Source organism: Pocillopora verrucosa, chromosome 14 (assembly GCF_036669915.1).
Source record: "Pocillopora verrucosa isolate sample1 chromosome 14, ASM3666991v2, whole genome shotgun sequence".
In the NCBI taxonomy this organism is placed as follows: domain Eukaryota; kingdom Metazoa; phylum Cnidaria; class Anthozoa; order Scleractinia; family Pocilloporidae; genus Pocillopora; species Pocillopora verrucosa.
The window spans coordinates 13,631,395-13,653,734 of NC_089325.1; the positions used below are offsets into that span (position 1 = coordinate 13,631,395).

Sequence of the window (22,340 nt, forward strand, 5' to 3'; positions counted from 1 at the left end):
AAATAAACATAAAAACGAAGCAAAGATAAATACTAACTTTTTCGGCGCCGACATCTTCGGTAAAGACTCTTTGGGCAGTGCTCTCTCTGTATCTTTAAATCAAACAAACAAACTATTTATCAAACTAAACATCGCCATGGTTAACAGTGCACTAAAAATAATAATAATAATAATAATAATAATAATAAATAAAAATAAAAGATAAACGTTTTTTTTTTCTCAGCAGACAACAACAGTGGCTACAACAACAACAACAACAACAAAGATGTTTCTGAAATTATGGACAAGCAAGTGCAGCCTAGTTTTTTTTCCTTTTTACTTGTGATTATTGGGAAACGTCTTTTTAAACATTTCCCAAACTAGTTATTAGGTATTAAAAGCTGGTTCTCAATTCAACATTGCTCATAAGCACGACGTCGAAAGAGGAAAGAACGGCTGGGAAGTTAAAGGCAATTAATGAGACTAGTTTTGCAACTTTTATGATGAAACCATTCCAGAGATACATGTACGTCATAGAGGAACTGCAATGATATTTAACCTGTTATGGGAACAAGCTTATTTAGCATGTGTTAGCCAAGGATTCAATAAAAAAAAAATATAATAAATATTATCTGGAAACCAAGGAACAATAACATTTTCCTGAGAAAAGAAAAGAACAACAACAACAACAACAAACATAAAACAAACAAAAAAAAAAGGCTTGTTTAATCTTTAGATATACAGCGTGGTTAGTCTCCAGTTCTATTTTCGCAGGCAAAATGATAGTCTCTGAGAGACAGAAGGTTAGTTCAAGGCTTCGCCCCATGAATGATATCTGAACCATTATATCTTTAGAAACTATTTTCATATGGGAAATAATAATAGTTTCATCTTTACAACTTCTAGAGACTCTTTACCTTTTCCCTGACGTTTCTTTCGTCTTAATGACATGACTATGATGAAAATGATCAACGCTACGAAGAGCACTGCTGCTAAAGATGCGCCTACTATCATTACTGTGGGGGAAGAACTGCTCTTGTCATCCGCTGTGGTAGGAGTGTCTGTTGATTTCGCTCTGTCTGTTGATTTCGCCGTGGTAAGGATGGAGACAATTGTTAAAGACCCTAAATTTTAAATCAATGTATTAAAAGTTTTGTTCACATGCACATAAATCATGATATAGTTAAACCTAGGTAGTGATCCTGGCTTTTAATATTGATTTTAGCCTAAGACACAAAGATAAAACATACAAAAAAAAAAACCACTGGGGGGTCAAATCTTTTTTCCTCAGATAAATAAAAAATCAGACAAAAAGACGAGCAAAACAATGAAAAAAGAGAGACAAATAGAGACCGTTTCGGTTTGTTTTCCAAATTTCAAAACGAAACATACAAACTTCGATTACTTAATGAAAGTTGCCCTTTTACATATCCTTAAATTAACCTGATACATCAGTGATATCCTGTTCTGTTGACTTCCTGACTTTTGTCGTAAAAGCTTCTGTTCCAGGAGGACTAGTGCTTTGCGGAACAGGATGTACGAAACAGTCTCCTTGACAATTGTCTGTTAAAGGAACATGACAATTGACACTGTCACTAACTAGACATTTGTGGGGTGGCATTGCCATTAAGTGAGAATATGTTGTTTTTAGGCTTGCCCATAGCCGCGAATCGGCACATTTCTAAGGGGGTTCTCTTATAATTTATCTATAAAACTTTTTTAAAGGGGCTGGTATTACTGGAACTGTTCCCCTGAAGATGATAAGCCTTCAGTATGAGGTGGTCGCAGTGGGCGGGTTCCGGAAAAGGTAAGGCGGGAAAAGGAAAGATAAGGGGTGGGAAAGGGAAAGATAAGGGGTGGGAAAGGGAAAAATAAGGGGTGGGAAAGGGAAAAATAAGGGGTGGGAAAAGGAAAGATAAGGGGTGGGAAAGGGAAAGATAAGGGGTGGGAAAGGGAAGATAAGGGGTGGGAAAGGGAAAGATAAGGGGTGGGAATGGGAAAGATAAGGGGTGGGAAAGGGAAAGATAAGGGGTGGGAATGGGAGGGGAAAAGCAGCCTGTAGCTAACTTAGATTCATGCATGATAATAATTTTCGTTACGGCTAAAACCGTTTCTTTTATCGGGTCCTGATCAATACCTGACTCTTTCTCGCAAATCCACCCTCTTTGTACGTTTTCATTAACAGTGCTAAAAGATCCTTTAATTCCAGATGGATATTCCTCGTGAATCAGCCCGTAAAAGTCATTTGGGTCAGGATTTGACTTCTGCCATTTGTCAATAGTCAGAGGGTTTGCCATTGACCCAAGTCCAATTTCTTGTTGTTATATTTATCTCCAAACCAATAAACCATTCTCCATTTTTACCGCCTTCTCGGTTTTGAATCGCGTTTTTGATAAATTCCCATTCCTGCTCTGTTTCCATCTCTACAAGGTGTTTTTTGTGGTATTTACAGTTAGCATTTGCTTGTGGCCACGCGTAACCAATTGACTTGTTATTAAAGCTATAACACGAACAGAGCCTCTCTCCATCTACAAAGAAACAAAGAAACAAAACAAAACAAAAAAACAAAAACAAAGCAAATCGCAAAGATGTTGATCTAAGCTTTATCAATAATCAACAACAGGAGGGGGCGAGGGGAGTCTGTGAGAATGGATTACAGATTGAACTTTTTGAAGCCAAGGAATATAACAGAATACGTGACTTGATAGGGGGTGATCACCATCATCATTCACCCTTTAATCAATAGGGTAATTACCCATTTATTTATCCACGTTTTTTTAGTTATTTTTTTATCTCGTTAATCATTTGTGTTCTTGAGGAAAACTTCCTGATTCGAAAAAGACCGTGTTTATTTAGATTTAGAAGGAATAGAAGAAAAATCGCGGCGATAGTACAACTTCACTCCATACCCACGCCAGAAATCTCAAACCAGAACCCCACCGTGTAACTGACGTTACGTTATTTTGTCACGCCAGAAATATGACCAATCATTACTCAATTTGCTTGACACATATTAACCAAGCTGTTGTGAGAAGCGTAAGACATACAACTTCATAACGACCACTAAATGAAAGCTGGTCGAGTTTACTGGATGACACGTTGCATTTGAACAATTTTACATGTGTTTCCTCTTCATTCCAATCGGCAATCCTTGTACAGCATGCACTGTATTAAGGCAATTTGCGTGAAAAGTCTTTTTTTTTTACGAAAAGTCTCGTAAAAATTCGCAATTAGGATAAATTAAATTTTTATGTCACATTTGATCGATGGCAAATTTGTCATGCCATGTTCGACAACGATCGTTGCACGACATTTTCAATCAATAAAGGAAGATGTCGCGATATACAGAAGACATACAGCTCCATATCGACAACTTAATGAAAGCTGTTCACAGTTCAAAATTCGAGAAAGTCGAACTGAAAGCAAACACGTTGTAACTGATAAATTAAACATGGATTTAATCCCACAGTGGAAGCCTCTACTTCCTTTTCAATCCGAGCGACCATCGTTGTGTTGTGTGAAGTGTATTTAGGTAAACTGCGGAGAATTCTCTTCTACAAACATCAAAATATAATTAACCAATCATTTTTAATTACGACAAGTCATTTTGGTGGTAAATTTTGCAATTTGAGGTGTCGGATGGGTAAGTTATGAGATTCGATCTTTAAGTATCAGTCTCGTACAAACAAAACTCATGAAGTCTTTAAGGATTATCTTCAGTTTCTTTTCACTCACCAGTTCTCGACAGTAACAAACCAATTGCAAACATGATCGATACATGTATCCTCGCTAAATTCATCTTCCTAGGCCTACACGTTTTGGATGAGAAAGTTTGAAACGCCACGAAAGTGAAAGTTGCAATTGGATGACCAGCTAAAAGATATTTCCGTTCACTCGAGGTGTGAAAAGGGAAGAATCAGCGGAAGTTCGGCAGGAGATCAGGCTTCATGGATTGATGAGTAATTACCATGACTCGCATGTGAATTAGATAAACAAGGTCAAAAACATTTATATTATCTGTCATTTATTTATTTATTTATATTTTTGTACACAGACTAAATAGTTCTCTTAATATCGATCCTGTAATAACGTACTATACGGGAACGTACTAACGTACTAAAAGGGAATTGAAGCCGTAGTCTTCTATTACGACACAACATTCAAACAAATCATCAGACTGAGAATTCTGCTGAAACAGAGACTATGAAATGTGTATAATATTAATACAGAGCTGTTTTATTTGATCAAGAATCAAATCAAGAACAAGAGAATGAAATAGAGAAATTTAAGATGAGGAAACACAGTCTCTTGGATTTTGTCCTAACCTTTAAATTATTCAAAGCGAAGGAAAGTGCTCTGGTTTATTTTAGATACAGCAGGGGTGTATTTCGTACAAACTCGTTAGATAATTTTTTTTGGAAATGTCCTTTTCTGGCGGGATTGAGGTCGTCAGGGTCAGGCATTGTCTTGGAAACTTTGCTACACAATTAACAAAAAAGCTTCAACTGAGGATTTTTTTCCCCTTCAACTATCTTCCTGCTTTTTTCTCTCTCTCTCTCTCTCATTCATTTATATGGTTTGTGGCCTTTTGGATAGTTTGACATATTTTAACTGCAGTTAGTTGCGGATGCATTCGGATCCACTCAAACGTCAACATACTCAGGAGTTCAATGTCGCTGTTGGGCGCTAAAGTTGTATCAATTGACTAAAAACTTTTGAATTTTTTTTAATTCACTTAGTTTTCACTTGAACAAGCAAGGAGTGTAATATATTAAAAACACTGAATAAAGCGAGTGTCGGTACATTGTGTAAATTCATCAATTTTCTCATGCAACACACCCATACTGACGCGATATACGCAAAAGAAACAGTCTTAAAGCTACAACTAGATGAACGCTAGAGAAGGACGTGGGGTTCTTTTATATGATTTTTGAACCAACATTATTCAATGCACATAAATTAAATCATCACCATCTACTATTTCCTTCTCCAAAAAAAAAAAAAAAAGAAAAAAAAGGCCACCTTTGTGCGTCGCTCGTGATAAATACTTGTTATAATCGGTCAAAATGTGTTCTACCCCGAGGTCTCGCAATTCTCTTGATTTATCGCGAAAGTGAAACGTTTAATCAGTTTGATGATCAAAATAAATCTAAAATTAATCACCACTATCTAGAAAACAGCTAGAAATGAAACCAGACATTCGATCAAGAGCTCGCCCTTCAAAAACTTTAGAATTCTCAAAGATTCCTTTCATAATTTCTTCCTCTCGACAGATAACATATGCGTTGAAGTAGCACAACCATTGAAAGACAAGATAATAATTTATTCATCTTTATTTAAACCCTTGCAAGATTGCAAGATAGATGGGGGGGGGGGGGGAGGAAGAGGGGAGAAGAGGGGGAGAATTGTGGCTTTGCAGAGACACATACCATCGACATTTTGTTTACCTCAGCTTTTTACGAATCTTAATTACGAACACTCCATTTAACAAGCATTGACATATTCAGGAGCAGCTATTTGGTTCACATATTCAGTGTCGCTGTCTTCTGTTGATTTCACAAGGGAAGTGTACGTTCGGGAACCATCGTTTTCAGAGGTCTGCAAAGTATTCAGTTTTATTTATTACAAAAAATAATGCTATAATCGACTTGGTAGGCGTGGTAACGCTGGAAAACACGACTAAAATCGTCAAATCAAATGAAAAAATTGAACGAAACCATAAATGCTGCCAAGTGAAAATTAGACATTCGTTCAAATACGTTTCCAGTGAAGGTTTTGTTAGATACTGCGCTTAAATCTTATTGCCTATTTCCAAATGAGACCCCTTCACCCGCCATTCCATAAGGTCTTAATCAAACAAGTGATCTTTAATAGATGTAAGGGAAAGTAAGGAAAAAAACGGATGAATAAAATTTGATGAATAAATAATGGTATATGGATAAAACAGTCAAACTTGTTTGATATGAAAATTTTTTTGTCAAAATACCACACTCAAGGTGCCTCAGAGTAGCAATATATAAGCGCAGAGAAAGGGGTGATGCAGAGAGCAAACATCTAGAGGAACAGCTAAAAAGTTTTAAGAAAGGAAGTAAGACACATACTATATTCTCTTTTTTTTATAGGGCTTATATTGAGTAATTTCAAGTTCGTTGTAAGTATAATTACCATCATTGACTCCGGAAACAGCTCGGTGTATGCGCCCTCCTGTTGGACAAGCGGTTCACTATGGAGACTCTCAATCCCGGTTCCATTTTCCGAAGCAAACTCTAGCCGGGCATCAACATTCAAAACATTCAATGGCAAGCTCTCTCGAAAATCACGCTGATTTCTGTATAATGAGAGCAAAAAAAAATAAACAAACAAAAAGAAAAAGGTAAGAAGGTCCAGGTTCATTGTTAATGACCTTTGAAAATGCAATTAGACTGACTAACAACAAGAAGACAAACAAACTTTTGAAACTTTAAACAACATACAACTAGCAGCACCACATATTTATTTGGCGAAGGTTCACGGATATGATATCTACTCAACTTGTTAGAAAACCTACAGAATTCCAGAGAACATAGACAGCTTGGGTGCTCTGTGCTCAAGTGACAGTCGATTTCCTTCGTGAAATCGTGAAATCTACTGTGGTATAAAATCGGTAGGAATGACGATTTCAGCATCGCATGGGCATGAAAAATTTGGTTTCAGCCTATCGAAAGCGCCAATTAAAATTTTGTACTACTGGTTATATGAACATTTGAATAGGATTTCCTCGTTCTTCTCCTTGAAACCTGGTTTATTATTACTAATTTTTTTTAATTTCTGAATTTATTATCATCGTTCCACAAATAGTTATGTGATCCCTTTTTCGAGTATTACTGCTTTCAAGTAAGTAAATATAGGAATAGGGCAAATTAGTCAGGCTCTTGCCCACTGGCTTTTAGGCAACTACGGCTGCATTAGCGTTCAAGTTTTTGTCACTTTTTTAAGCATCGCATCGAGCCATCTGTCTTTGCATTTCTGTGCAAGTCTTCTTCCCTCCCAAACGGGCCGAAAACTCTTAGTTGCACTTTGAAAACAAACCCATTAAATAGTTAAAATGGATGCCACAGAGAAAATGTATTTCTTCCGAATCATTAATTTTTATGTAGTGTTCAAGAGATACATTCGGCCTTAATTTACATGTGTACCAAACTGAATAAACGAGAAATAAATGTGATGCAGAAGCAACTTACATTTTGACAGCTTTGTTTCTTGAGGCTAGTGGATGAAATCAGTTACAACCGTTAGCAGCAAAGAAAGAAAAAAATAACTTTTGTTTTCTTCGAAAGGTTTTAATTTAGGTTGTTGGAAAAAAAATGACGCCAGACTTCCCGCAATTTGTCGGGTAATCTGGCAGTATTTTAGTGGAACACATACAAGTACTTGGTATTCGGTTGACAAATTAACAAACTCGACAGCCAAGAGGTAGTCGCGGAGCTTATTAGTTATACGACCAACTATTTCCTTTGAGAACGTCATTTAAGACTGTTATTTTACTCAGATTTGTCGTAGCGCAATTTTTATGATCCTTTAAGTATGATTTTTCCAGAACCAGTCGGTCTTACAAGGCAGCATATTGTTAAAGTCCAGGACACTTTAGACTTAAGGAGTGTAATCTATTCCTTCGCAACAACTCGGTTTTTATTTTATTGTTTTATTATAATTTTTTTTTTATTTATTTATTTATAATCATTATCTTGCCAGTTACATTCATATACATCTCTAGAACTGTGGTTGAATTAATATCAAATGATATGTAAATCAAACCTACCCCTAGATTGCCCTGACGATAGAGATGGCTACATGTCACGTTGAATTTGATGGACAATGCAAATAAAATCCAAGTACCTTTTTCTTGCTGTTTTTTTCGCAGCAGTATCAAAACCACGGCGAGGATGATCATCACTATAAACAAAAATGCTGCTAAAATAGCGATTGCCAGATAAAGAGAAAAGCAGTTGGGACCTTTCTTGAGGTCTTCGACCTTTGTCACTACTGGAAATGTGGTCATCGCGGAACCTTGGGTCGTCGACAAAGCTTAAAAAAATTAAAGTCGAGCTGATAATTAGGTTGACTCTACTAACACAGGTTAACGCATGGAAAGTAATGGAAAGAGAGAGTGCTGCTTGAAAGTCTCGCATAGGGAATCCCCAAGGATTGTATACCTTAGAAAATTGAAAACTTTTCTATATGAAAAAGAAACCCCGGCTGAACTTTCTCTGTTGATTTCGCCGTGGTAGGAGTGCGGTCAATTTTTGAGGTCGCTGGATTTAATGCGTTTAGTGTACTTAATTTTTAACTTGTTTTCTCGGAGCGACTCGAATACAAATCCTTAAAAAGTGCTTCTGGCTGTTTTAACTGAATACTTAACCAAGTGACCAACCTTAAACTAACAAACCAACAATATGGATATGACTCGTCTACATATCTTAAAATCAACAAGCGATACATTATCTTACCTGATAAATCATTGCTTTTATGTTCGGATGATGTTTTGCCTTGTATGGTAGCAGCTTTTGTCCCAATTGATGTTCTAGGATGACTTGTGCTCATTGGAACAGGATGGACGAAGCAAATCCCTTGACAGGTAGCTGTTAAAGAAACATAACTACTGTCCCACCACTATACATATCTCGAGTGATATCCCGATAACAAGGAAATGTACAGTTTCTCAAGCTCTAACTCAATGCCTCTAATGAGTGATAAAAATTCAATGTCACGTCCCTATAACTTAGAAAGCTATAGGCGGCCTTCGGAAAGAGTACGTTGGGATAGGAAAGATAAAGAACGGGGAAGGAGGGGGGGGGGGGGCTAGAGTAGTTTATAGAAAAAAAACTGTGCATGACAACAGCATTTGATTCACAAATTATTTTCTTCTTTCTGGTACTGATCATTACCTGTTTCTTCCTCGCAAATCCATTCTCTATTAAGGTAGCCCCTATAGGTACTAAGTGATCCTTTAAATCCTGGTGGATATTCCTTATGAATCAGTCCGTAAGTGTCATTTGGGTCAGGATTGATGCCCCTCTTATGCCATTTGTCGATAGTCAAAGATTTACCATTGATCCACGTCCATTTCTGCGTTGTTGAATTTTTTTCTAAGCCTATAGACCATTCACCATATTGGCTGCCTGATTTATTTTGAATCTCATTTGTAATAAATTGCCATTCCTGTTCTGATTCCATTACTGCGAGTGTTTTATTATTGGATTTACAGGATTCCCTTGCATTTGGCCATGACCATTGTCTTTTACTGAAGGTATAACACGAACATAGCCTCTCTCCATCTAGAATAGCCCAATTGCATAGAAGTTAGACTAATAATTAGCGCCAGTGAAGTGTGTGTCTATGTGTTTGTGAAAAAATGCACTGTTTGCTGGGTTAACTGTTACGTGCAGAAAATCATTTCTAGTTTTCTTGGATTGCCATCTTTATCATTTTTCCCCCCCTCTGAAGCGGACCTGATTCGCACAGAAGGAGGATCTGGGGAATAGCGACCGTATTTCAATCTTCTTTAAATTTAACCCACATCCACAAGAAAGATGGGCGCTAAAAATTAGATTATCTTAGACTCTCAAATCGTTATAATTCATATGGTTTTCATTTTAACAAGCAAGCAGTGTTATATGCTAACAACAGTGTATAAAGTAAAAATCGGTACATTTTATAAATCCATTAATTTTCTCAAGCAACACGCCTGAGTTGAGTTACACATTGCATGTCATGTGCAGTTTAGTATGACGTCATCGGTCACGCTAGTCACGCCATATATTACAATCGTTTTCAACTTTATGAAGACCTGTGTACAGTCGCGATGAATACAAAACAAACAGCTTTAAAGCTACAACTGGATGAAAGCTAGAGGACAATGTTGGGTTATTTAACATAATTTTTAAACCAACATTACACGGTATACGTAAATTTGATCATTAACGATTTAAACAGGTAAACTGCCACTTCCTTCTCACTGCAAATTATTCCCTCTTAGTCCGTGGCTCGGCTTGCAAGTCATAAAAGAATTGTCGTAGTGAATCAAAGAGTATTCTATCCTGAGATTCTTCACTCAAGAATTCATTTTCTTTTACTTAAACTCGAAAGTATAGTGCTGGATCGGTCTGTCGTTCAGAATAAATCTAAAGGAAACGACGCTATCTCGAGAACTTGACATTCGATTACGCGCTTGCACTTTATAATTATCAAATGCTCCTCTCTCATTTACCTGGTCTCGACAGTAACAAATCAACTCCGAGAATTATCAGTACATACACCTTCACTAAATCCATCGTTCAAAGCTTTGGACGATGACGTTCATTACGCCACGAAAGAGAAAGTTGAGCTTGAGCGACCGATTAAGATTCTGACGCAATTTCCGATCACTCAAGGTGTGACTTGGGGAGAAACAGCGGAAGAATAACGATAGGTCACGCGTCAAGGAAAATTCAAAAATATATTAAAAACAAGCAAGTTGATTTGAATCAAGAACAGTTGATGTGAAAAATTTGGAATGATTGTGAATGTTAGATTGTGGATTTTAGAATGAGATAAACAAACACAAAGTAATAATGTCAGCTTCTCTTTTAGCTTTAGGTCATTAAACGAGAAGGAAAGTGTTCAGGTAACGAAGGGGTGTGTTGCGTTGGATATTTTTGGAATGTTCTTTACAGCTTTGCCGACGGGATTGAGGTTGTCAGGGTCGGGCATTGTCTAAGAAACTGTACGCCACAATAAAAAAGGGAAAAAGAACTTACCTCAAGATTCTTTTTCCTTCATCCTTCTTCCTTTCTCTCGATTACTCATATATGAACTTATGTGCATATGGTCTGTGGCCTTTTAGATAGCATGATATAATAATCGTCTGGGTAACAATATTTGATCATTCAAACCAATATGTTTAATTTAGATTCCGTGATTAACACGGATTTTCATTAAAATAGATTAAATTTTTATGTCACATTTGATCGATGGAAAATTTGTCACTCCATGTTTTACAACGATCGTTGCACGACATCTACAGTCGCGATGTACATAAGACATACAGCTTCATGGCAACAACTAAGTGAAAGCTTTTCACAGTTCAAAATTGGGCGAGGAAAGTCGAACTTAAAGCAAACACGTTGCAACGAACCAATAAAACATGGATCTATTTCCATAATGGAAGCCTCTACCTCCTTTTCAATCCAAGCGACCATCGTCGCGTACTGTGAAGTGTGTTTAGGTAAGCTGCGGGAACATACTAACGTACTATAAGGGAATTGAAGCCGTAGTCGTCATTACGACACGACATTCAAACAAATCAACCAGAGAATTCTACAGACACAGAGACTACGAAATGTGTATGAGATTGATGCGGAGCTGCTACTTTTGATCAAGAATGTAGTCAAGAGAATGAAATAGAGAAATTTAAGATGAGGAAAAAAACACAATCTTGTGGCTTTTCTCTTAAGCTTTGAATCATTAAAGGCGAAGAAAGTGTTCTGGTTTATTTCAAATACAGCAGGAGTGTATTTCGTACAAACTTGTTGGATATACTTTTGGGAATGTTCTTTCTTTCTGGGAAACTTTGCGGCATAATTAACGAAAAAGCTTGACTGAAAATTTTTTCCCCTTCATCTAACTTCCTGTCTCACTTATTCACGTATAAATGGTCAATGACCTTTTGGATAGCTTTATATATTTTAACTGCACTTAGTTTCGGATGGATTCGGATCCACTCAAGCATTAACATACTCAAGAGTACGTATTTGATCCAAATATTGAATGTCGCTGTCGGGCGCAAAGGGTTACATAAATTATCTATAAACTGCTTGGAATCATTTCAAGTCACTTGGTTTTCACTGGAACAAGCAAGAAGAGTGATATATCATAACCGTGAATAAAGTAAAAGTACATTGTATAAATTCATCAATTTTTCGTGCAACACACCCGAACTGAGGCGATATACAGAAGGGAAACAGCTTTAAAGCTACAACTAGATGAAAGCTTCTTTGATATCTTTGTTAAATCAACGTAATTCAATATACATAATTTTAATAACTATTGACAGTCTGCTTGTTCCTTCTCGAAAAAACTATGCCATCTTAGTCCGTCGCTCTTGTTATAATCAGTCAAAACGCGTTTTACCTCGAGGTTTATCTCGCAATTTCTCTTGATTCATCGCGAAAGTGAAGCGTTTAAATCAGTTTCATGATCAAAATAGTCAAAAATCGAGTGCCACTATTTAAAAAACAATTAAATAATGAAATCAGACATTCGATTGAGAGCTTGCCACCCATGATTTCTAGAATTATAAAAGATTCCTTTCACACTCACTTGCTCTCGACAGTAACAAATTGACTTCAAGAAGTATCAATGCCAACACCTTCGCTCTATCCATCGTTCAGTGCTTTGGATGAGGATATTTGGAAAGCCACGAAAGTGAAACAAAAGTACGTTTGGACGACCAGTTTAGATATAGACGCAATTTCCGCTCACTTAAGGTGGGACTTATGATGATACAGCGGAAGTATTAAGTGCCGTTCTCGCTAAGAGCGATCCTCTCGACTTCCCGTCCAAAAAAAAGTTTTCCTTTATTTTTTGTCCTTGAAAAGAGTTTAGGACGCATGTTTCAAAAATAGTTTGGTTGTTCTCTAATTCTCTTTTTTTTTCGCGTCGCCGCAAGCCAAAATTGATTTTTGGCTAGAACTCCTGTGTGCACAACGATCGAAAGTTTGAATTTGACAGCTTTTGTCGAGGGTGCTGCGACTGCAATAGTAGAACTCACGGAATTATCTCTGGCTACAAGTTGTAAAATATATTTAGCAGTTCCCAGACAAAATATGGAAACTTCGCTCGAAATCATATTCATACCAGCGTGATCAGAAGAGACCCTTCCCTTCGACCTGAATTTACATATCAAAAATTCACCAATTTATCAAATCGGGCTAAAAAGCATATCGGTGGGTAGTTTATACACCAATGACAGAGGTCACTGTTTGCCTCAAACCTACGGGTATCTCTCTAGTTTTTATGCACCTACGTCTTGAAAACAACTCAAATCCAGGAGTTTATTACTCAATTACGCACACGTCAGAGTCATTTGCATAATTATGAAATTGACCAAAAATCTCGAGTTGTTCTAAAATGTTGCATAAACGTGATTTGACGTAATGCATGCAGGGCAAACAAATTAAAGAAAACAAAAGCGATCGAAAGACGCCTCTTCGATAATGTTCTTTGAAACAGGTCATGAACCACGCATAGAGTGGAGAAGATCAAAATTAAAGAATACAACCTGGCACTCTGGTCATTACATATATACTGCATAGCTTAAAGGTACATAGAAACAATTAAAATACTTGCTGGTTTCGATGTTATTTGCAAAACAATACGTGTACACTCTGCAAGAACTCTTGCAGTTTCGACCAAGGTCTCGCACACGGAATGCAATCATCGGACGTTCCTTTCTGAAAATTTGCTGCCATCATTAAATATTTTATGCTGTTACAGTCCACAATTCTTGAGGGATGACTCAATTTTTTTCCTACGACCATCCAAACCAGTTAGGCAAACCTGGCTTGTTGCATTGCATGACGTGATCATCTAAATACTTCACTTGCTATATGACACGTTTCGCGGGTGTGTAAATTGAACCTAAAATATGGTTCATGTGACGAGTTAGAATGGACCAAAGTTAAGGAATTGGGGATGGTATTTGACCTTACAACGATCTTTTCCACTCCCCCCACCCGCCTCACTTCAATATTTATGAGGGTGGCTAAGGTCACAGCATACCTCGATCCAACCCCTTCGCTTTAGCTAAGGTTGTGCCTTATGTGTTTCTTTAGAGGGGGGAATTACTTCAGTTATTTATCTATTTTGAGAGATTTATCCAAAAAAAGATTGACTTGTCTCTTGGAAAGCAAAGATTATGGTGACTGCGGCCATTTCAGCGGAGTTTCAGCCCCGATATCTTTCCTGGAATGCCAGGATGACGTATCAAGTCATTTAAAGTACTACCGCCTATCCAGCAAAAGAGTACGATTTGATTTTTGCTTTGTTCCGGTCATTTTGGCCTCGAAATGAAAAAGTAAAACATGCAGTTGCTGGTGTGCTCTAAACATCGGAACGCTTTGGAAAACATCGGAAATGCGGTAAAAGTATTTGCCAGCATCCAACGCACAAAGGAAACTGTGAAGCAGTGAAAGGAAACCGAATGTTCAACGCTAGACTGGCCAGAGATCCAGAGATGTTTTCAAAGTATTCGGAGTTATAGTTGCAGTCCGGATCACGTGAGTAATATTTTTTCAATTTCTAGACTGTTAAAGCTAGTGTCTTACTAATAATTGATTCGCAATGGCCTATCTGCCTCAGGAGAGTAATTTAGAATTGTCTCCACAAAATCATAGGACAAATTTTTGCCATGAAAAAATGTCTCTGTTTTTGCATCGGCTTAAAAATTTCAAAGCTGTCAAATTTTGTCAGCGCTTGAAATGCCCATTCGACTGCCCTGCCTAACTTTGAATTTTTAGGAAAGCCAAAGAGGAAGCAAAATCGGCGATGTGTTTTTTCACCAGCTGTAGGCGTCGAAACTCATAACCGGGACTCCACTTGGACTCCTGCGCAGAGGATGAAATGGCTGAGGTTTTGTCAAACTATGACTCATCAGATGACAAAAGAAGGCGATATGCACGTGTGATGAGGCTATGACAAGGATTGCTTCACTCACAGAACAAAAAGGTAAACATGTTTCTGTTAGGCTATCAAAGGAATGGGAAGAGGCAGCGGCAAATGAAAAATCCCTTTGTTTGGATCACGTGGAAGAGGCATGTCGCACTGTTTGCATTATAATCGCTCCAAGAGACAACGAATAGTTATTGCAAACCTTTAAGACCCCGGAAGTAAATGAAGTTTGCTCGGGTCAGGGTAACTTGACCTCACTGATAATCGCATAAAAACAGGCACCTTAGAAGCACTTGAAAACTTAGATCTTGAACATATCTGCATCTCGCTATTCAGCGAGATTCTTAAAGAAATGCACGAGCCTTTTGAAAAAAAGGTGATCGACAAGTTAAGGCAAGGGCTCATGCCAAAAATGTCGGAGCTGGCTTTAATGTCAATAAAATGCTACACCACAGAGTCCGGATAGACTTGGTAAACTTGATCATTTTTTGTCTTTTGTCGATCAATCATACTTTTACAAAGATGTGGTCTATGGAACTAGGACTATAAAACTTGACTCTGGAGATCATCTTGTTATGCCAGATGTCATCAGAATTGTTGGACGATCAACGATGATCATTGAACAGTATCACAAACACTGTTCGAGGAAGATTTCGAACCCCTTTGAAAATCAACGCTTTACAGAATTACGTTGGTACACGGACTAGAATCAAGGTGATTAGGTAAGTTGAAAATGCTTGTTAGATTACAACGCGAACATATTCTTTAAAGTTGCATGCGCTTTTCAAATTCGTGCGAGCTCTTGCCTCGATCGACTTCAGGACTAAACTTCCATGCTGCTTCTGTTCATTATAACAAGTAATATTTCAGAGCCGACACAAACAAAGTAGATCAAAATCTCTTGACAATATATACTGCAGGGATGTAATTATCCTCTCGACGCTTGAAACATCGCACGCCGTCGACCGCCTGCTTAAAGGCAGATTGAAAGGCATTCAGTTTTATTAAACCCCAACAGTTTACATGTAATTGCTATATGCATAGTAAACGTAGCGAATGAATGCTTACCTTTCTCAAAGGACATCCTGAGATAATTCAAGTAGTTTTATTTATTTACCGTGTTTTCCTTTTGTTGCCTCTTCTTTAAAAGCGTCATAAGTATAATTTTCATTTTAACATTCTCATAATGAGCAGAAGGTGATAGTAGAAGCAGGAGCATACACTGACCTTACCTAGAAAAATCTGTATTAGTATGACAAGTATTGATAGATCAGTTATTCTAAACAGGATACTTCCTTTTATTGTTCTGAAGGTATGATTTTTCTCAACCACAACTGGCAAGGATTTTTGCGATTGCATCATCAGTTCAATGAAGGGGGCAATTCGTAGATGTTGCAATGAAGGCTGTAAAATTTTGACGGCAGCTGGCATGCACGAGGCATTGAAAGTGAGACAAGTGAAAGGATCATCAGCTGCTGTTTGCGAGATCAATAGTGGGAAAAAGGAAACAAAAACTAAGCGAATCAATAATTTCAGCTTTTTTCACAATTTTGTCTATGGAAAGAATGGTCTTCATCTCTCAAAGCCTATGGGGTCGGCATGGGCACATCAATACCATGGTCAGCGCTTTGTCACAGCACCAGGAACCATAAAACAGAATCAAAACCACGGCCAAAAGTCCAGCTATAATAAAGAAGATATGCTGTTTCACTGCCCAGAACAAGGATACTGCTCTGAGTTCACTTCTTCAGAAGAACTCCAAGATCATACGCACCTCGGGGAGCATAGCAAGAGAGAAGCATCCGAGAGCCTCTACCAAGGCTTTGGACGTGCTGGACTGGGCCATGAAATTTTCCTCCCTAACGCCTGAATCAAAGATAGCAACAGTTGAAGTAACAGGCAAAGTTAAAAATGAAGTGATCAAGATGGGCCGGAAAAACTTCGATCAAAACCGAAAACTGCATGCAAAATCGTCAAAACCGATACATTTTCACATCCCAGTTATTAAAACCCTGGTCGATCCGATACAGTGGTGACAAGTGGAGCATATAAAGTAAACTACACTTATTTCATTGCAGTATTTGTGAATGTCGACGTCATGGGCTTAGCATTAGTATCTTCTAGTATCTGCTTAAATTAAAGGCTTTATTTCCGCTGCTCTCTCAAGGACCTCGAACGTGGTCTCTGCGGACTCAGCAGCTGCTGGGAATGGAGCCCGGTCAAATCAAGGAAATTCGCACCAAAGGCCTCTATAGGATTTCCATTTTGTGGTTGCAAAAAGCTATGGCTCTGGAAATTTCCATCGAAAATACCAAATCCAACATTTCCATTTGCGAGCTAAGACCTGAGAGTTTGGAGATTCTATTTGAATGTTGAATCAATCAGTAACCTGTAACTTGGTCTAAAGTCCGATTGCACCACCTAAGCTAAGCGATACAACTTGTAACTTTGTATTAAACGCTGACAAGAACTTTTAATGGCGTTTACTCTGATAATATATAAGTATTTAAATTTCTTACTTTTTAAACCAGCAGTCGATTATTGAACCACACCGCCCTTCCATATCGTTATCGAAAAATTTTCGATGTTGCTAATTCATCTTGTTGGTCCAGAGAATCGTTGTCATCAGTACTGACGTCAACTTCTTCATCACTGCTTTCATCAAAATCTTGCTGGCCTTCATCAGATACACTAGCTTCCTGACTCACTTCATGCTCGTTCAGATCATCATCTTCGTTAACTTCGAAGTTCAAATTCACCTTGTCACCAACTTCGAGGTGGCATTGATAAATAAAACTCTGGCAATGTTCCGTGCTCAGCCATTGTTGTTTCTTGCCACACTGTCCTTTGTCTTATTACTGCACTATATGCTGGGGCTCAGTTTCGTAAGATGTCGCAGTCATTTGAAGGAAGGTTGATTGTCCTAAACGACATGTTGTATATTGGATATAGCGATTAGGCTATTGTAATATAAATAATGACATTGGTATACGTACGATGGACAAACCAAACACTGTTTTTAAGCTTGTGCAGGCCTTTTATTACTTTGCATCTAAACTTGTTTTTTTGTTTTTGTTTTTTTGTTCTTTTCTTTTTCTAAAATTCTCGCCGCCTTTCCTCTCTTCGTAAAAATAAATAAATAAATTAAATGAAGTAAAATAAAACGAGCAAACCTCGAAATGTAAATGAGCACCCATGGATTGACCACGAACTTCTGAATCTAATTAAAGTAAAGAACAAATTGAGAAAAGTGGTTATCAAACGTGAAAGTACTCTAGACCACGACCGGGTTAGACAAGCAAGACGCGAGGTTGAAGCAATGATTAAGATGAAGAAAAAGCAATATGCAGCTAAACTGAAGGATTCGCTTCTCACCAATACCAGATGCTTCTGGTCTTTAGTTAAATCTATGACGAAACAAAACCGGTCACTTAGTTTCTTGAGGGATGGTCCACGCTTTGTCACGAACAACAAAGAGAAAGCAGACTTACTTAACAACTTTTTTCAATCAGTATTCAGTCCTAACGATGGTACTTCTAAATCTTACCAAGGGCCATCTACTATACCGGTTCATCATTTAAGTGAAATCCACCTTACAATTTTAGAGGTAATTAAAGTTCTGCCAGACATTGATGTAAACAAAGCACATGGCCCCGACAACATTCCTGGTAGGTTGCTGAAGGAAACTACACCTGAAATTGCCTCTCCCGTCTGCTGTTTGTTTAACCTATCGTTGTCTCTCGGCAAGTTTCCCGTTCAGTGGAAATTAGCTAATGTATGTCCTGTCTACAAATCAGATGATCCCACATTACCCAAAAACTACCGCCCAATTTCATTACTGTGCATTAAATCCAAATGCCTAGAAAGATGTGTCTTTAATCACTGATATACTCTCATCTCGCCACAACTCTACCATCCGCAGCATGGTTTTATTAGAGGAAGGTCCACTGTTACTCAGCTCCTCCAGGTCTGTCACGAAATGATGCAAGCCCTAGCCAACGGCAAGGAGATTGACATAGCTTATTTGGAATTCGCTAAAGCATTCGCCAAAGTCCCTCATTGTGCCTTGCTGAATAAGCTATGTAGATTTGGAATACCTGGGCAGCAAATAAACTGGTTTCACAGTTATCTTTCTGATAGATATCAACGAGTAGCACTACAAGGCACCTATTCCGACTCGTTACAAGTCTTGTCCGGTGTACCGCAAGGCTCAATATTGGGCCCTCTGCTTTTCCTTGTATATATAGACGACATTCCTCAATGTATTAAACATGACTCTAAAGTTGCCATATTCGCAGACGATTCTAAGCTGTTTAAGATAATTGAAAAACCATCGGATAAATTTTCATTTCAACAAGACCTATCACAGCTCTCAATCTGGAGTGATACCTGGGAAATGTGTCTCAGCATACCCAAACGTAAGGCTTTGAATATCTCTAGGAAGAAAAATTCCCACAAAACGGGAATACCACCTTAACGGGTCCCCACTGGCAACAGTTAGCGAAATTAAAGATTTGGGCATAACTGTCACCAATACTCTCCAATGGTCTCAACATATAAAGCTGATTTCCTCTAAAGCAAACAGAACGCTTGGCCTTATTCTTAGGGTCTGTAGAGATATCAATGATCCTGACATCAAGAAACTTTTATACTACTCAGTTGTTCGACCACAACTAGAGTACGCTTGTGAACTATAGTCACCTTACACGTCAAAGGACAAACTATTGTCAGAAAACGTTCAGCTCAGGGCCATAAAGTTTATCTTGAATTATCCAAGGGATATTTCCTACAGGGATCGGCTGCTTAAACTTTCTCTATTACCACTAGAATATAGAAGGGAAATGAAAGACTTGGTACTTATCTATAACGCTTGAGCAGGCTACATTGATCTGGGTCACCACGACTTTTTCCGTCAAACTGTAGTTCGGCAGAAAACGCGTAATTCGGGTGAATTAAATCATCAAATATCACACACAAAACAAAACTACTTAAAACATTCGTTTTATTACAGGTCTATCAATCTTTGGAACAAATTACCAAAGGACATTAAAAGCGTGGACTCATTTCATACTTTTAAAAGGAGGCTTTTAGATTTTTACGATGAAAAAACCGTTTCTTATAATCTTCCAAGTCGCGAGGGTGTAAGTTAATGAGCCTATTCTTAAATTGACTTGGTTGTAAATAATATCATATGATAATTATTGCTAGTTTTAATACTACTTTCACGATTATAATTATTACTACTATTTTGTTAATATTTATTGGGGTTGAATATCAATTGGGACATCGTCCTGTTTTCTTTTCCAGTTGCCGATACTATTCTCTACGTGTAACAAATTTCAATAAAGTAAAGTAAAATTGCTTTTTAAGGTCCATGACCTTTGTCCGTTGGCATATTGGAAGACGTGGTTCGCAAACTGTTTGACCTTGACCCAAGTGCTCCACATTGCAAGGTCAAAGTCTCTGAGCGTCATTCAAGACGCTTGAACTCCTACGGATGGTCAAAGTCTTGGGCGTCATTCAAGACGAGTGAACCCCAGAGGGATCCCTGCGATATTTCAAATGGTTTGTCAAGCATTCCTCTTAGTAACATTTGCGCTTTTGCGAAAACCGAAAATCAAATGCTGAAAAACAGAAAATCCGCAAACAGCAATGAACACCAAAACCGAAAAACTGAATTTTTTTTTACACAAAAAAACTGAAAAACCGATCTAAAAAATAGCCAAAACCGCAAAACCGAAAATCCCGATGCCCCCTCCTTTAGAAGAAGCTTAGATGAGTTTTGAACTTTGAAGGAAATTTGTCTTAATCAATAAAATTTTTTTGCACCGAGTTAATGCGAATTATGTGTTGTGTGTCTGCAGCTGTTGCGTTGCATCTCTAGGGATGCATATAATTAGAAAGAAGAGCATAATTTTTCAGCGTAATTAAGTAAAGAGATTTCTGTTGTTATTTTCTTGTCTGTTTTTTTCATTCATTTTCCCGCCAATTTAAAGAGAACTAGAACTAAAAATAATAATACAGCAGATTCAACCGCTTTTCTCTTATTCACTACTGGAAAATAGAAGTCTAATTAATTCAATAGTCTAAATGATATTATGGTACGACAGTCAGACAATCAATCAGACCAAGCATTTTGCAGACACAGGAAATATGCCTAAGAAAAGAAAGTAGTGCATAATTTATACAGAGATGTTAAAATAGCATAACCACTGAAAGACAAGATAACGATTTATTCATCTTTATTTAAGCGTTTACTTGATAGGGGGTGGAAGTAGCGGCTTCGCATAGACACATACCATCGATATTTTGTTTACCTCAGCTTTTTAGGATTAGCGCTCTTCATCTAAATTACGAACAATCCACTTAACAAGCATTAACATACTCAGGAGCAGGTAATTGATTCACATATTCAATGTCGCTGTCTTCGGTTGATTGCACAAGAGAAGCGTACGTTCGGGAACCATCGTTTTCAGAGGTCTGCAAAATATTCAATTTTATTTGTTAAAAAAATTATGTTATAATCGACTTGGCAGACTTGGTAATGCTGGAAAACACGACTAAAATCGCTAATGCAAAATTTAAATTGAACGAACCATAAACGCTGCCGAGCGAAAATAAGACATTCATTCAAATACACTTGTAATGAAGGTTTTGTTAGATACTGCGCTTAAAATTTATTGCCTCTTTTCCGAATGAGACCCCTTTACCCGGCATTCCTTAAAAGGTCATAATCAAACAGATGATGTTTGTAATAAATATAAAGGAATATAAGGACACCAACAGATGAATAAAATTTGATAAATAATTATGGTAAATTGATAAAACAATCAAACTTATGTATTATTGAAAGTTTTATGTCAAAAGACCACAGTCAAGGTGCGTCAGAGTAGCAGTATAAGTGAAGGGAAAGGGGCACATGCAGAGAACAAAGAGGAACAGCTAAAAAGTTAAAAATAGGAAGTATGGCACATCTTTTAGTCCCTTTTTTTATAAGGCTCATATTGGGTAACACTAATTTCGTTGTAAGTATAATTACCATCATTGACTCCGAAAACAGTTCGGTGTATACACCCTCTTGTTGGACAAGCGGGTAACTATGAAGCCTCTGAATCTCGGTTCCATTTCCCGAAGCAAACTCTAGCCGGGAACCATCATTCAAAACATTTAATGTCAAGTTCTCACGTTGATTCCTGTATAATGAGTGTAAAAATAAAAAAAAACAAAAAGAAAAGAGTGAAAAGGTCCAGGTTCATCGTTAGGATCTTTGAAAATGCAATTAGACTGACTGGCAACAGGAAGACAAACAAACTTTTAAAATTTTAAACAACTAACAACGAGCAGCACCTCGTATTTACTTGGCGAAGATTCATGAATATAATATCTACTCAACTTGTTAGAAAACCCACGGAGTTCTGGAGCAAAGCCATTTAAAACATTATAACATTGCTCTCTCATAGACAGCTAGGGTGCCCTACGCTCTAGTGACAGTCGATTGCCTTTGTGAAATCGCCAAATCTACTCTTGAATGAAATCGATAGCAATGACGATTTCTGCATTGATAGGCATAAGAAACCTACTTTCAGCCTAAAAAGAGCGCCAATTAAAATTTTGTGCTACTGGTTATATCATAATTTGAATAATATCTCCTCGTTCTCCTCCTTAAAACTAGTTTT

The 22,340-nt window shown here is 37.6% G+C and overlaps 2 protein-coding genes and 1 pseudogene across 3 annotated transcripts in view; all 3 read right to left on the reverse strand.

Annotated features, from left to right (window-relative positions):
• LOC136278019 (uncharacterized) overlaps positions 1–10,474 on the reverse strand; it is a 40,605-nt gene extending 30,131 nt beyond the window's left edge. The window contains exons 1-7 of one of the 2 annotated variants that reach the window (XM_066161167.1): positions 10,226–10,473; positions 8,904–9,293; positions 8,466–8,597; positions 7,855–8,043; positions 7,200–7,224; positions 6,145–6,307; positions 5,046–5,577 (exon numbers count right to left, since the gene is read on the reverse strand). In XM_066161167.1, coding sequence (XP_066017264.1) covers positions 5,464–5,577; positions 6,145–6,307; positions 7,200–7,224; positions 7,855–8,043; positions 8,466–8,597; positions 8,904–9,293; positions 10,226–10,289 — 1,077 coding nt within the window. In that variant the 5' untranslated portion in view covers positions 10,290–10,473 and the 3' untranslated portion in view covers positions 5,046–5,463. Of the gene's footprint in view, positions 1–5,045; positions 5,578–6,144; positions 6,308–7,199; positions 7,225–7,854; positions 8,044–8,465; positions 8,598–8,903; positions 9,294–10,225 lie in introns of those variants that run through there. The other variant, XM_066161166.1, reaches the window with a different exon arrangement.
• LOC136278030 (uncharacterized) lies at positions 844–3,778 on the reverse strand (annotated as a pseudogene).
• Positions 10,475–20,919: 10,445 nt separating the features above from the next.
• The window catches only part of LOC136278141 (phosphatidylinositol phosphatase PTPRQ-like), a 15,269-nt gene continuing 13,848 nt past the window's right edge, over positions 20,920–22,340 (reverse strand). The window contains exons 13-14 of the mRNA XM_066161498.1: positions 21,704–21,857; positions 20,920–21,144 (exon numbers count right to left, since the gene is read on the reverse strand). Of these exons, the coding sequence (XP_066017595.1) occupies positions 21,031–21,144; positions 21,704–21,857 (268 nt within the window). The 3' untranslated portion in view covers positions 20,920–21,030. The remainder of the gene's footprint in view (positions 21,145–21,703; positions 21,858–22,340) is intronic.